This window comes from Pongo abelii, chromosome 1, assembly GCF_028885655.2.
Source record: "Pongo abelii isolate AG06213 chromosome 1, NHGRI_mPonAbe1-v2.0_pri, whole genome shotgun sequence".
In the NCBI taxonomy this organism is placed as follows: Eukaryota; Metazoa; Chordata; class Mammalia; order Primates; family Hominidae; genus Pongo; species Pongo abelii.
In genome coordinates this window covers 22,500,939-22,517,376 of record NC_071985.2, presented here as the reverse complement: position 1 = coordinate 22,517,376, position 16,438 = coordinate 22,500,939, and the positions used below count along the sequence as shown (strand labels likewise).

General features: G+C 36.5%; 1 protein-coding gene across 16 annotated transcripts in view; it reads right to left on the bottom strand.

The window, feature by feature from the left end:
* The window catches only part of CDC42BPA (CDC42 binding protein kinase alpha), a 331,875-nt gene that overhangs the window by 96,901 nt on the left and 218,536 nt on the right, over positions 1 to 16,438 (bottom strand). For all 16 annotated transcript variants that reach the window (XM_054519311.2, XM_054519266.2, XM_024248084.3 and 13 more), the window contains 2 exons: positions 13,853 to 14,100; positions 4,553 to 4,658 (listed from right to left, as the gene is read on the bottom strand). In XM_054519311.2, coding sequence (XP_054375286.1) covers positions 4,553 to 4,658; positions 13,853 to 14,100 — 354 coding nt within the window. The remainder of the gene's footprint in view (positions 1 to 4,552; positions 4,659 to 13,852; positions 14,101 to 16,438) is intronic.

Genomic DNA, 16,438 nt, shown 5'->3' with positions numbered 1-16,438 from the left:
CCATTGAATTGCCTTGGCACTTTTGCAGAAAAATCAACTGACCATAAATGTAAGAGCTTATTTTTGGACTCTTCATTTCATTTCATTATGCCAGTACTACATCTTTTTGATTACTGCATTTTTATGGCAAGTATTAAAATTATATAGTGTTAATCCTCCAACTTCTAACTTTACTCAAAATATCTGAACTATTCTTAGTCTTTTCTATTCCTCTGTAAGTTTAAGGGTAAGCTTGTGAATTCCAACAAAAAGCCTACCAGAATTTTGACAGGGATGTCCCAGAACCTATAGATCAATTTGGGGAGAATTGCTATCCCAACAGTGTTGAGTCTTCCAATCCATTAACATACTTTATCTCTCTATTTGTTCAGATAGTCCTTAATTTATCTTAGCAGTGTTTTGTAGCTGTCATCTTCCTCTGGTTAATTCCAAGACTTCTGAAATGGTTGTTTTTGACAATTGCATTTGCTTTTTAGTATTTTTTTAGAAGATTAATCAATTTCTTCATATTAGCATAGCCAGAAGTCTATCAGCTGTTTCTGAGAGTTGTATATGCAGCATCTTCTCTTCATTAATTCCTGCACTAATATCCATTTTGGATTACCATTATTTTTTATAGCCCTTCCACATTTGTGGTTGGGGTTTCAGTTGGAGGTCTGCAAGAGAAGGAGGAAAATGCAAACTCTGCACTGTCATATTACAACAGTGACAAGTAGTTTTCAATAGATTGCTTAATGTATGTGGAATTGGTTAGAAAAAAGTTAATCTTTGCATTATTACCAAATAAAAGCATGGATTCTGGAGCCTGACTACCTGTATTCAAATCCTACTTTTTATTCTTGTGATTGGGAAAGTAGTTTAACCCTTCTTTGACTTAGTTTCTTGATCTATAAAATGGCAGGAACAAAAGGGTACACCTTAGAGAGTTATTGTGAAAATTAAATGAGTTATATGAAGTAATTCAGAAGATGACCTGCACATAGTAAATTTTAAGTATTAGTTCATTTTTCATGTTTGAAAATGAGGTTTTACTATTTGTACATTGACACATTTGACTTATAAGAAGACTACACAGGAATACGAAAAAATGCTCTTAACATTTTAAGTGAAAAGGCAGATTAGTAAGTGGATTGTACACATGATTGCAATTATGTAATAATAAGGATATACCCGGAAAGGAACATACAAAATTAAAATACCTCTTTTGTGGTGATCACATTATGGGTAACTTTCACGTTAAATATTTTCCACATTTTTTGAAATATTTTAAAAACAAAACAAATTTAAAAAAAAATTACAACTTTTCTTACTGTAAACAATTAATTTTACTCACTTGCATAAATGGCTAATTTTTAAAAATTTGTTATGAGATTCAGGGAAACCAGATGGCTAATTATATTTGCAATGATATATATATATATTTTTTGAGACAGACTGTCACTCTGTCGCTCAGTCTGGAGTGCAGTGGTGCGATCTCGGCTCACTGCTACCTCCACCTCCTGGGTTCAAGTGATTCTCCTGCCTCAGCGTCCCAAGTAGATGAGACTACAGGCATGTGCCACCACGTTAATTTTTGTATTTTTAGTAGAGACGGAGTTTCTCCATGTTGGCCAGGCTGGTCTCAAACTCCTGACGTCAAGCAATCTGCCCGCCTCGGCCTCCCAAAGTGCTGGGATTACAGGCGTGAGCCACTGTGCCCAGCCAGCAATGAATTATCTTTTAATAAAAAGTGGGGCTTATAAGATTTACAAAAATGTCATCTAATTTTTAAAAATTCATTTAAACGTTTTCATTTTTGGAGTTTAAAAATGTGAAAATCTACAATATATGCCTTTCAAAATTAACCTAATAATTGCTTTCTGACTTCTGTATCTGTAATTCTGTCAAGAAGAGATCCAGTTCTCTTCAAGCTGGTTCCCACTGGAACAGTTGGTGTAGCAATGGCAAATGCTTCTGTGGTCATCCTTGGGGAAACTACCCATTTCAAACCAAATTGGAAAATGAATAAATGGAAAGTGAAGATGTGCAGTGAAGTTCAGTTTATCACTACTGAGACAGACAGAATTAAAAAGGGAAAGGTAGACTGAGAATTAAGAAGAGAGAGATGCAAAAATTGAACAAAAGTTGGAGAAACAGAGCAGAGGTTCAAATGGAAACAGATTCCAGATCTCCCCCATTTCTTCAGGAATAAATATTGCCCTGTAACCACTGGACATTAAATATTTACCTACCATATGAATTTGCTCTTAAAGTGCTACTCATATCCTACCTATCTTTCAATTTAGCAAGAATGGGTAATTCCGTTTTTTTTTTTTTTAAACAAACTATCCTTCAGGCCTCATCAAGGAGGCTTCACTACGTATACTAGGCCTAAGTATGTCCCTTTCTCATGGATGTATTAGACTGCAACACAATTTTAATCAAATGAGAAGTTTTGAAAAATTCTTTCTAAATATATATTTTGGATAAACTCAGCAGAAATGTATGGCTAACAATGAAATTAAACCAATAATTGAATGTAAAAATTTGATCTACATTCAAGTTATTTTCCAATACAATTTTTCTTAAAATGTAATAACATCTTTTAGTAGGTAACTCAACAGAATCTTAAAATTCTGTCTTATAGGACAAAATGACATTAAATTTTGTAATCAAATTGGTCAACACATGAAATAACAATTATGTGACCTGCTTGGACAAAGTTTAAATATTGTTAGTCTTATTTCAATGGAAATAACTGTTATACAATAAAGTTCATGCACTATTCATGGCTTAAAAAATCAATTTATATTACTTACTGTTCAGCCACTTTCTACAATGTTTGTGTACGTTGGCTTTACAAGACTTTATGATACGAACAGTATTCTTTCTCAAGTAGTTTCCAACCAGTCATTTTTTAAAGGCTTAGAAAACAAGCAGTCATTTAAAAAATGTTTTAAATACTTATTTAGCATTTTAAATGCTAAATAATCATGGGGAAAATAGTGAGAAATACAGAGCTATATAGAAAACAAAAAGAAGGAAGAGTCTCTATTTTACAAGTCAAGGTCTTTCAGTCTGTTATTGGAATAACTAATAATTGAACATTATATTTTTATTGGAGGAAAATACTGGATATCATTATAAAATACAATTAACCAGCCCTTCTTATTTAAATTTAAGTAGAATTATTAAAACTTCTGGGCTGGGCGCAATGGCTCATGAGGCCAGGCATGGTGGCTCACGCCTGTAATCCCAGCACTTTGGGAGGCTGAGGTGGGCGGATTGCTTGAGGTCAGGAGTTCAAGACCAGCCTGGCCAACACGGCGAAATTCCGTCTCTACTAAAAAGTACAAACATTAGCTGGGTGTGGTGGTGTGCGCCTGTAGTCCCAGCTACTCAGGAGGCTGAGGCAGGAGAATTGTTTGAACCCAGGAGACGGAAGTTGCAGTGAGACGAGATTGTGCCACTGCACTCCAGCCTGGACGACAGAGCGAGCTGTATCAAAACAAACAAACAATAAACTTCTGGTTAATATTAGGATTTTTACAACTGCTTGTTAGGAATTAGCACAAGAAATGCAGAATGGTGGAAAGTTGGGAAATTTGAGATACTAAGTGGGGAAAAAAATCCTTTAAGTATTTGAAATTTTGTTCATGAATATGGCTACTTCTCAGTTCAATACATGATTCTGTATTCAAGCTAGAAATTAAGCTGAGATGGTTTCTTTAGATTATCACCTACCCTGGTGTCATTTCTAGCTTTACCAGTTCTTTGTGAATATGAATCAGCTGTTACAATTTCTCCAGGTTAGGCCTAATTGTCCCTGTTCTTGCCAAGGGACAGCCTTAACTTGGCCTGACCTTAGCCATCCATGATGGGGTAAATGATGAATATATGAAAGAAAAGAGTAAGAAAGAGAACAGATGGTGATATGACTTCAATGTTTGTCTCCTTCAAATCTCAGGTTGAAATGTGATTCCCAGTGTTGGAGGTGGGGCCCGGTGGGAGGTGATTGGATCATGAGGGCAGGCCCCTCATGAATGGTTTAGCATCATCCCCTTGGTGATAAGTGAGTTCTCACTGAGTTCCGGTTGTTCAAAAGTGTGTGCACCTCCCCAGTCTCTCTCTTGCTCCCTCCCTTGCCCTTGCACCTTCTGCCATGATTGAAAGCTTCCTGAGACTCTCACCAGAAGCAGATGCTGGCACCACACTTCCTGTACAGCCTGCAGAACCATAAGCCAAAATAAATCTATTTTATTTGTAAATCACCCAGTCTCAGGTATTCCTTTATAGTAACCCCAAAATGGACTAATATGGATGGAGAGTGAAATAAGAGGCTCAAAAAAAAATAAATGGGACAAAGAATAAAAGGAGATAAGCAAAACTCTCTCTTCAGAAGACTCCTATCAGATTATTATAACAAAGAACTGCGTATATCATAGAAGCAACATAACTCAGGAGAAAGACTATTAAACAAAAATGTATGCCAAATATAAAGCTATACCGACAATTCCTATCAGTGTTGAACATCTAGCATGTACTACTCAATTAATATGAGACAATCACTCACCTTATCAAGTTCACTCGTCAGCTTTTTATTTTCTTCAGTTAACAACACTTTTTCTCGTTCATACTGTTGTTTGAACTCACTTTCAAATTCTTCCCTTTCACTTTGACTAACACAATTCAAAACACAAAAGGAAAAAAGGGAATTAAAGGTCAATTGAAAACTTGAAATTATTTTTCCAATAGTTACATAAAACACAAAATATCAGATTGAACTGCAGAAATATTGTCCCCATAGAATACAGCTTGTTTATATGTAATGACAGGCCTGGTGAAAGCATGTTCCAGGAATTTATATTACAATAATACTGATTTGTTCATTCATTTACCAAATATTTATGGAGTGCTTACTAGGTGCCAAGGAATTGTTGTAGGTCTTGACAGCTACTGCTCTCACAGAGCTTATATTCTGGTAGAGGTGGACTGCCAATGAAAAGTGAGTAAAATGAACTAATTTCAGATAATAAGTTCTAAATTATATATATATGGCAATGCAAAAAGTATTTGGGAGAGGGTGGCTACTTTAGATTATATAGTCAGAGAAGGTCTCATCAAGGTTGATAATGGACCAAAATGAAAATAATAATTGCCATTTGCTTCACATGCATTACGTTCCATCCAAAGGCAAATTAGTTTGAGACCAAATTAGATACTTTTCTTTGTGTATTTCCACCACAATATTCTTACAAAATACAAAGTTGCTGGGCCTTTATTTTGTATTAGGCCAGAGTCACTTCCTAGTGTTATCAATTTGATTAACAATAGTATTCCAAACATTTTGTTCATAATTAGAATTTATGAGTTCAGAAATTTTAAAAAATTTACTTCGAAATAATTTCATTATTATTAGCAGTTACAATAGTACAAATAATTTTTGTATCCTTTTAACCCAGATTCCCCAATTGTTAATATTTTACTGCATTTTCTCTATTACTGTGTATGTACTGATTTCGTTAGTGTTCTTCAGAACCACTGAAGGGAAGCTAGCTGCAGATATTATGCCCTATTACCCCTAAATACTCCAGTGTGTATCTTTCGAAGTCAAGGACACTCTGCCATAATCACGAAGCAATCCTCTCAATTTAAAAAATTAACATTACTAAAAAACTTACCATCTGAATTCACAGACCCAATTCAAGTTATCCCAACAATGTCTCCTTTTCTTATGAAGCCCAGGATCCAACTGAGAAACATGTGTTGCATTTAGTAGTCATGTCTCTTCAATTTTCCTTGGTCTAGAACAGTTCCTCAGTCTTCCCTATCTCTCAAAACAGTTTTATAAGGTATAGGTCTCTAATTATGTACAGTGACACTCAACCTGGGGCCATCTGATGTTTATGACTAGTCTCAAAGAATTCATTTTTGGCTGGAATACCACAAGAACAATGTTTCTCAGTGCATCCCATCAGAAGGTGCAAAATGTTGATCTGCACAACACTGACCAAACCTCTTAGGCTAAGGGTGTAGATTCAGAATGAGTGGAGTCCCCAAGACATGAGATGTGAGAAAGAAAAGAAACTTTTTATGAGAAATGCGAGCCCCTTTAAATAAGCAGGGCCAGAGAGGCACTGAAATGTGACTGCAGTCACATCTTATTCTCCTAATTGAGCTAAGTAATCTACCAGCTATGTGGACTCCAGACTGAGTGTCACCAATAGCTATAAATTAACCCAACAATGCCATATTCTGGACACCATAACTCATACCCTATAGTTCAACAATGTACAGCCAATCATTAATCAATGTTATTTCTGCAAACCAGTGAGAATTCCTGACAAAAGACTTTTGTATGTTCCCTCTCCTGATTTGTCCTTCTTTAAAAACCTGAGCCTCTTTTTTGTTCTCTGGAGCACTTCTCTGTTTCCTGGGCTGCAGTCCTCAACCTTGGCCCAAATAAACTCTATATTAATTTTGTCTCAGTTTCTGTCTTTTGGACAACATTCTGGAACCTTCAGGTAGCAAAAGACAGTGCTGAGAACTCTGAACACTCATATTGCTTCAAACCTCTGCAGGTAGAAGCAATCTCATCCCTTTCCTCAAAGCAGCTATAACCTGAGGCAACCAGCCTGTTTTTGCATAAATCATTTATTAACTTCACCTGAAATAGTTACATCAAAAGGCGAGGCCAAGTATCTTTGACACCTACACAATCACTTGTCATTGTCTTCAGGCCTATGATGACAGTTAAGATCACAGCAGAGACTAGATATAAAGGCAATGAAGGTGTTAAAGGATTTTGGCAATTTATATTGGAAGGAGTATGGGCAGCATATAGAAATTAATTCTAAGAGCTGAGAAAGAAAATAAACTTTTTTTATCTGAGGAATGTGAGACCATTTAAATTATCAGGCCCAGAGAGGTATTTAAAATGTGAGAGCAGTCACATCTCACTCCCACCTTGAGCTAAATGATCACCTCTTGAGGCCACTTGCTATGTGGGCTCTAAACTGATGCCAAGTTGCCATAAAATGCCATACACTGGAGACCATGACTCACACGCTATAGTTCAACAACGAATAGCCAATCACTAATCAATGTTATTTTGTAAACCAGTGAAAATTCCTGTCAAACAACTTTGTATTAGACCAGCCCCTGTCTCCTTTTGCTTTTAAAACCCTACTTGTAACAAAGACCTAATGGAGCACTCCTCAACGTAACCTGGAAGTGTGTTCCTGGCAGCTGTCCTCACTTTGGCTCAAGCAAACCCTTTAAACATATCCTGTGCCTCAGCTTCTTCCTTCAGGTCAGAAGGTGTTACCCCAAGGTGGGCAATAAAAAATTAAATACAGCCAAATTTATCAAATGCACTTTCTCATCTAGGATTTGTGGTTTCATGTGTTAACTCAATATTCAGGTGTAGTTTTTCACTGCTAGGCTGAGTAACTGAAGCTCGGACTTTGGACCCAATAGTGGCCTACAGTCAATTAGCTTGAGATATTTGACTTACCGAGCATAAAGGGTCTACTGGCTCAAGGAGATGAGAATGTCAGAGTGGACCTATTATGTGCAACCTGGTCAGCCACCCACAAAGCACCCGCTTCAGAACACACAGAAAGCACTCCTTTCACCAAGGCATTAATAAATACACCAGTGAGAGGGCACACTAGCATCCTGGAGAAATACTATGGTAGGCGTCTTCAGATGACAGTCTGCAAATGACAGCAGAAAATGCCAGAATGGAACTGCATTGCCTGATTTTACTGAAAATAACAGTATTCCAGATTGGCTATTGTACCATCGCTTTATTTACTTATAGGCTGATGCTTCCAAATCCTCATCCTTTCCCTTAAAATTAAAAGTCACACTTATTTACTTTTAATGAGTTCAATGAACATATACTTAATAACATTTATTTGTGTTTCATTTGGAAATCTGAGGAAAACATCTGTGATGTGTAGACTTCCTATGCTCACTTTATTTGATTATGTATATACTAGAAAGCATGGTGAAAGGAGAGGTTAGGGAAAGAGGATATATGAACCACAAAATGATTCCTTGTTCTCAACCCTAGATTGTGTTAAAAGTTCAATTACATTTCCAACAGTTCTATCAGTACTTTCAGCCATTCCTTCTTACATCTACATACATACAACATTTATTATTATTTTAATATTACAAAGCTTATTTAAAATGATAGTTCTGTGGAGCATGATGACTTATTTACCCTTAGAAGTAAACACAGTTTTAATAAGACTTAAAAAATCTTCTAAGGAAAAAAGGGGAATAAGTTTTTTTTTTTTTTTTTTTTTGAGACAAGAGTCTCACTCTGTAGCCCAGGCTGGAGTGCAGTGGTGCGATCTCAGCTCATTGCAATCTCCGCCTCTCAGGTTCAAGCAATTCTCTAGCCTCAGCCTCCGGAGTAGCTGGGATTACAGGCACATGCCACCGTGTCTGGCTAATTTTTGTATTTTCAGTAGAGATGGGGTTTTACAATATTGGCCAGGCTGGTCTCGAACTCCTGACCTCAGGTGATCCGCCCACCTCAGCCTCCCAAAGTGCTTAGATTACAGGCGTGGGCCACCGTGCCCAGCAAGGAATAAGTTTTTGAAGACTGTATTGTTATGTGACAAACAGGCATATATCTACAGCAATTTGATGGCCATAGGATGTTAGCAATAAATGAAATTCCATGTGGATCAGTTCTGGGTAATTTTATATGATTGCTTTCTGGTGAATAAAGAATGTAAGTAATGGTTGATCTTAAAAGTGTAACCTTAAAAATCTCCTACATAACATTATTGAAGATAAATTATAATTTAAATGACAAATTCAAGGAAAATAAGCCAACCTCCATCTCCAAGCAAATCTGTCACTTCACTATTATCTACAGACAGATGTTAAATTTAGTTATGTTTAGGAAGCTTTCCTAACACAGAAGCAACTTCAGCAAAAAAACTGCAAAGACTTTCAGAAAAATATGTACAAAAATAAATTGAGTAAGATTTTCATGTAAAACCATTCTTTTTCCTGTTAGCATTAAACAAGCTTAAGTCTCTTCCATATTAAAAATAAAGAAACTCTCCCCATACCCTGTGTCACAATTCATTTCCTAAATCCTTGTCTTCCCACTCACTGGTAAGCATCCTGAAACAGTTTCTGTAACCACTTTTTCATCGCTTAGCTGCTCTCCACCACACTAGAAGCCAAAATCTGGCTTCTGCCTCCACCATCTCAAGTAAACAGCTCTCTCAAAACTCAACACTGGCCTGACTGTGATTACATCCAACCTGCTGGCCACTTTGGACAGTGTTGTCCACTCTTGCCCTCTTGACATGCTGTCTGGCTTTGACCTTCGGGGATCCCATACTCTCCTAGTTTTAGTCTACATTCCTGGCTTCTTTTCAGCTGCCTTTGTGACTCTTCCATCCGCCTTTGTGACTCTTCCATCCTTTCTGTAAATACCAATGCTCCTCAGTATTCTGTCTTAGGTGCTGTCTCTTCCCTCTCTACACATGCTGCCTGAAGTATCTCATCAATGACACTAGCTGGTTTTATTTATGTATTCAGCTGATGGTCTCTGAATCTACACTTGAAGCTTTTGTGGCTTTCAAACTGACTTGACATCTCCACAAAGATATCTTCCAAGCACCACAAGTTCAATATGCCCAACTCAACAAGAGAGCTCAACACATAGACAAGTTCCCACCACCCCTATCTACGTCCATATACTCTACTTTCTCTTCTCATGATAGGTTAAAAAAAAAAAAACAGGATCGAGTAAGGCCAATCCCTTCATTATGAACATCCTCAAGTACTTTGCTCCAGTACTTTCCTCCTCTCCTCTCTCCTCCAATCATCTATGAGATAATTTCTATCAGATTACAAGCATGCTGTTATTTCTTCCACCTTAAAAAACACACACTCACACACAAAAACAAAGAGCAAAATAACTTCTCCGAGATAATTTCTCCTCTATCTATTACCTGATTTCACTGCTTGTTTGTGTGATAACTCCAAGTAACAATAGTTTTACCTCTATGTTCTGCCTCCAACTGCTCTCCTTCCAGTCTCTTTTGATCCTACTGTGGGGTCTCTGCCTCTACTTTTCCACTAAAATTGTTCTTATCAAAGTCACCAATGACCTTCATATTGCTAAACTCAATGTCATTACTTAGTCCTTATCTCACTTGATTCAGAACTCATTTTATTTGACATGCTGACAGACTTTATATGCTTTCTTCACTTGGTTTCCGGTGTTACAGTAGGCAGTCAGGCAGACATAAGCAGGACAGGAGGGACCCCCTCTCTCCACACCCCCAACCAGGAATGGCCACATCAGGTGATGGTCAGGTGGTTGTTAAACTATCTCTCTAAAATACTAATTGGTCACACCTGGTGCCAGGAAACGGCAGTCTCCCACTAGATAGAAAAGCCTGAAACTGGTGATCAGCAGCTTCCCAATAAGATTCAGGAGTTAGGCAAGTGGGCTCAAGCATGCACACTAAGAGGCAAAATGGTGGAGTTTAACTGGTGGCATATGACCTTCTTCTAGGAGCACTCGACCGGTCAGGGAAGAATGCCTCAAGTGAGCACGTGTACAACTTCAGTAAACACACTGTACATGTAGCCCCTCCCAAGTGCTGGAAGGTCACTGTGCATGCAGACAGCCCACCCCAAGGGAAGAATCAGAGAAGGGATGTAACCCCACAGAAGCATGCCAAGTCAAAGGTTAAACCATGCACTTGAATCTATCAAGTCACCCACTTGGCCCAATTCCAAGTGTACTTTGCTTCCTTTTATTCCTGTTCTAAAGCTTTTTAAAAAACTTTCACTCCTGTTCTAAAACTTGCCTCAGTCTCTCCCTGTCTTTTATGCCCCTTGGTCTAATTCTTTATTCTGAGGAGGCAAGAATTGAGGTTGCTGCAAACGCATATGGATTCACCGCTGCTAACACAAGGATACTAAATTTGCCTGTTATTTTGCTGTCATTCTCACTGCCCTTTCTCTATCCACTTTGCTGGTTCCTCCTCACGTCTAGACTCCCAAAAATTGGAGTACCCCAAGGCTCAGTTCTAGGAAATTTTTTTCTATCTATATCCATTCACTAAGTGTTTTCATACAGTCTCAGAGCTTTAAATGCCATGGAAGTGATACATATTCTCAGGATTTTACCTCCTGCCCCCACATCTAGGCTGGTCTATACATCAGCCTATTTGACATCTCCAGCTGAATGTCTAATAAGCATCTCGACTGTAACTGTTTAAAATGAGCTCTTTCTGTTTATGAAAGAGTCTTGTCGGGGGAAAAAATGTGCCCTTGATAACACTCCCAATTCCAAACTTGCCTCTCCTGTAGTTGTCCTTTCTAGTAATATATTCTCCCAACTGCTTGGACCAAAAACCTTAGTATCATCCTTGAGCCTTCCTTTTTCTCCCTCATCCCATATCTAGTCCATCAGTACATTGCTATCTTTACCTTTAAAGATCATTAAAATTCAAACCCTTATTATCCCTTTTGCACACTACTCTAGGCCAAAGCCACTGTCATCTTCTGCTTGGATTACTTCAATTGTCTTCTAAGTGGTCTCATCGCTTTTGCTCTTACCTAATTCAGACTACTCTTAACCTAGTATTCAGAGTGATCCTGTTAAAACACAAATCAGTTGTCACTTTTCTGCTCAGAATTCTACAATATAGTCATGTAATGCATAATGACATTTTGATCAACTATGGACTGCCATTAGTCCATAATGCATTAGTACATAACTGCGTACATTTTTCAACTTTATTATAATCTTATGGGAACACTATGTGGTGTTGAAAAATTCCTATTACCTGTGATATTGTAACTGTTTTACGTACTAATGTAAAGCATTACTCGCGTGTATGTGGTGATGTCTGTGTAAACAAACCTACTGTGTTGCCGGCAGTACAAAAGTATAGCACATACAGTTATGTACAGTACATAATACTTCATAATAAATCACTATGTTACTGGTTTATATATTTACTATACTATACTTCTTATCGTTATCTTAGAGTATATGGCTTCTACTTAATATTTTTTTAAAAGTTAATTGTAAAACAACCTCAGGCAGGTCCTTCAGGAAGTATTCCTGAAGAAGGCATTGTTGTCATAGGAAATGACAATTTCATGTGTGTAACTGTCCCTGAAGACCTTCTAGTTGTGACTCACCAAGAGCAACTTCCAGTCCTGTAAGCTTCATTCATGGTAAGTGCCTTATATAGGTGTACCCTTTTTAAAAAAAATCTTGTATATTATCACATAACAATACCTTTCTCAGAAAATATCCCTAGTGTTAAGTGATGCATGACTGTAATTCCCTGCAATAGTTTTACTCAGAATAAGAAACTATGCATCCACTAAATATGACTTACAAGGCTTTACATGATGTGGCCCCGTTGCCTCTCTCACTTGTCTCTACTATTCTTTTCCCTTTATTCTACTTGAGCCACAATGGCCTCCTCACTATTTTGTAAAAAACTTATTCTTCTCCATGTAGAATGCTCTTCTCACACATCTGTATAAACATCTCTTCTTGTTTTAATCTTTAACTGAGAAATCAATCACCTTCTCATCATAGTTTTCCCTGGCCATCCTGTATTTATATAATTTAACCCTCCCCTGAATGCTTCATAGACCCTATTCCCTGTTAATTTTTTGTTCTTAGCATGTATCATTATCTAATATATTCTATGTTTTACTTATAGAAAGTTCTACGGGACAGGAATTTTTTTCATTGTTATTGTCTTTTTGCACCAGTCCCTACAACAGTGCGTCAGACATGGTAGGTTAAAAAATATTACTGAATGAATAAATGCACCAAATTGAATAAACTCAGGCTCCAATATAAGCTGAGAATGACAATAACATACATTCAGTTGCCTGAAATCTAGAAAGCTGAGTATAACTGATAATTTCTCCTGCTCCCTCATTTCTCACAGCTGCTTATTATGTTCTCCAGGTTCTATCTTCTCAGTAGACGGAATCCATCCACTTCTCTCCATCTTCACTATCACCACCCGAGGCCCACACCTCATCTCTCGCAGCTGGATTCCTACCTCCAGCCTGCTCCTCCCACTTTACTCTCCACACAGTAGCAAGAGTGGTCATTCAAAAATGTAAATATAATTATGTCACCTTCCTTCAACGGCCTGAGGATAATGTGCAAATGCCTTGTATTCTGTCATGACTTTGCCTCTATTTTACTTTCCAGCTTCATTTCTCACCACTCCTATCTATTTATGTTTCAGTCATAGTAAACAGCTATCATTTTCTGAATGTGGCATGTCCCCCTTTTCCTTTAGATCTTAGCACATTCTCCCTGGACACGCCTCTCTAGCTACTTCTTTCTTACTAATTATATCTTAGCTTAGAAGTTTATCGTTTCTGTTTTTTTTTCCCCCTGGTAGAGATAGGGTTTTACTATGTTGCCTAGGCTGGGCTTGAACTCCTGGGCTCAAGTAAGCCTCTTGCCTCAGCCTCTTAAGTAGCTCAGATTACAGGTGTGTGTGTGTGTGTGTGTGTGTGTGTGTGTGTGTGTGTGTGTCACAGGTGTGTGTGTGTGTGTGTGTGTGTGTGTGTCATCATGCCCAGTTAGAAGTAATTTTGTTCAGAAAGCCTAGATGTACCAAAGTTCTCTTTTGTGCCTCCCCTATATGTGCTCCTATACTTACCATCCCATTCGCTTTTCTATCATGCTGTATTATAATTTTCTATTTGCCAATCCTGACTTTGGTCTCCTTTAGGTCTAGGATATGTTTATTGTCTATTATCTCCAATACTTGACACATAACAGGTACTCAATAAGTATTTACTGTATAGTAAATAATGTGATTCTTACCTTTCTCTTCTGGTTTTTTCCAATTTGTCTTTTAAAATCATAATTTCTTTGTTGAGAGCAAGTTGCTGACCTTCTGAATCATGCAATTCTTTCTTAAGATTTTTTATTTCATTTGCATGTATTCCTTCTCTTTTAGATAATTCTTCTTCATAAAAGATACTTTTCTTTTCCAAATCAGTCTTTAGTTTGGTTATCTCTTGCTGATGTTCTATGCTGCATACTCCTGGTGAGTAACTAATTTGTTTTTGCTATAGAAATAATAACAAAAGATTAGTGCATCTACAAGAATAATAAAATATTTAAATAACTTCTTTCTGTAATATGAGTATTCATATAACTGCATTTTTTGTACATCCTAACAAAAATAAAATTCTATATTAAGTCTACTAACTTTTTGCCTGTCATATATTGCAAATATTTTCCTCAGTTTACATTCCTTAATAGTCAGTCTTTGTTGCTATTTTTAAAAAGTTTTCTTCACACAAAGATTACATGTTATTCAAATTTTTGGCTGGGACTTACATGATTTCTTGCTTTACATTTAAATTTCTAATTTATTTAGAATTATTGTTGGTGTATGGAGTGAGAGAAAAATCTAACCGCATCCTAAATCTGATGAGGAACTGACAAAAAGTTTTAAGGACATCTGTGTCTTAAAAAAATTAAAATGGGCAAAGGAATGGTAGAGTAGAATGTACAAAAATAAAGACAGAAACCTTTTGCAATAGTCCTGCGAGAAATGGCAAAGGTCTAAACTAACATCTCCTTCATACATCTCCTTCTAACATAACATCTCCTCCTAACATACTAGAAAAAAAATGGTAGGTCTCTTCACTTTTAGGTATGATTAAGAAGGAGAAGAAATTGGGTTGAAATCTACCTTTTTAGAAATAAGGCTGAAATATCCTCTCAGTAATAAGAAAGAAAAGAAAATGTAAAGTCCAAAGATTCTTCCAGGTACTGCCTAAAGGGTAAACAGAAACACACAGACTACAGATTATGACTGTAAGATTTCCTAAGCTTTGTAATTTTCCAAAGGTTATTAATTTGTTATATCTTATCTGTCTCCCCAGTTGCAATAAAACTTTTAAAACTAAAAGAACCTATGCACTTAAGTTTAGGGACAACAAAGAATCAAGATCTGGAGGTCACTGTATTCCTTTTTGAAGTCAGTCATAATGATAATAAAAACTGGTAAGCGTAGTTGACTTAAAGTAGAAGGAAAAATACCCTGACTCCTTCATATTTGAAGTATATAATTTAAAAAGAGCAAAGGAAGTGATGTGGGCCAGAGAAATAGCCCTGGCGTACCCACTGCAATATTAACCATTTATCGAAAAAAGGCATTGGTGGTATAGTGGTGAGCATAGCTGCCTTCCATTTATCAAAAAATACTTTTCATGTGCCAGATCCAGATCGTCCAATGGTTTATGAGGCAGCCTAACATGCAAAAGTCTGCTTAACTTGAGAAGAACCTGAGCAAGGCAGATTCTTGCTCTTAAGCATCACTATGAAAATGATGACTAAATTGACATCTGTGGCACTTACCACTGACCCGTAATATTCTTGCTCTTAAGCATCACTATGAAAATGATGACTAAATTGACATCTGTGGCACTTACCACTGACCCGTACTATTCTTGCATTTTTCTAACTACTTAAAGAAAATAATACTTTTAGTCTGATGTTCTGTTTATTGTGATGACTGCTGGGATGGCAGCAGCATGTACAATAAGTTTCAAGAAAAAAAAATTCCCCTGAAATCAAAACCTAACAAAGATACCAACAATTATGGTTACAGATGCATATCATTTATTGATAAGAATGTGAAAAGCCAAATAGAACACAAATGATATTATTAAACCATCTGTAAAAAAGAAAAACCTACCAAGAAATAATAGGTTTTATTGCAGGCACCGAAGATAACTTAATGTCAGCAAACTTGTTAATAAATGTGTCATAAAATGAATTATTTTAATAGATTAAATTTTAAAATCCAAATGATAATCTCAGTAAGTACCCCTACCCAATAGCATTTTATAAAACCCAGTAATATTTCCAAATACTACTCTAAGTCCCACAATAAAACCATTACATAAAAAATAATACAGTAATTCTTTTAATTTAAAAGTATCCATTTTGAGCTATCAAAATACTATTTACGTGAAACATCAGAGATACATCGAGTAAATTCAGAAATATCAACAAAAAAGATGTCTTCCATTTTCACTCTTATGCAACATTCATTTCAGACCAACATATAAAATTGTCTCTCTGACCAACATGTAAAATAGTTAAAAAAATGAATATTGTGAAGAAAAATAACATCTTTATCATTTCCATTTAATTGTTCACCCAGAAAATACAAATAAATCTAGTGAAATGTGTTAGAATTGATAGAGTTGAGTAAAGCAATAGCATATAAGATAAACACAAATCAATACTTCCAGATATTAAAATAAGCAATAAACATAACAAAAATTTCATTGTTAATTGAAGGATAATAGTGAGAAATTTCTGATTTATATGAGAAACCTACAAGTCTTGAAACAAAGTATTTAAAAGGGAAGATTAAATGTACATATT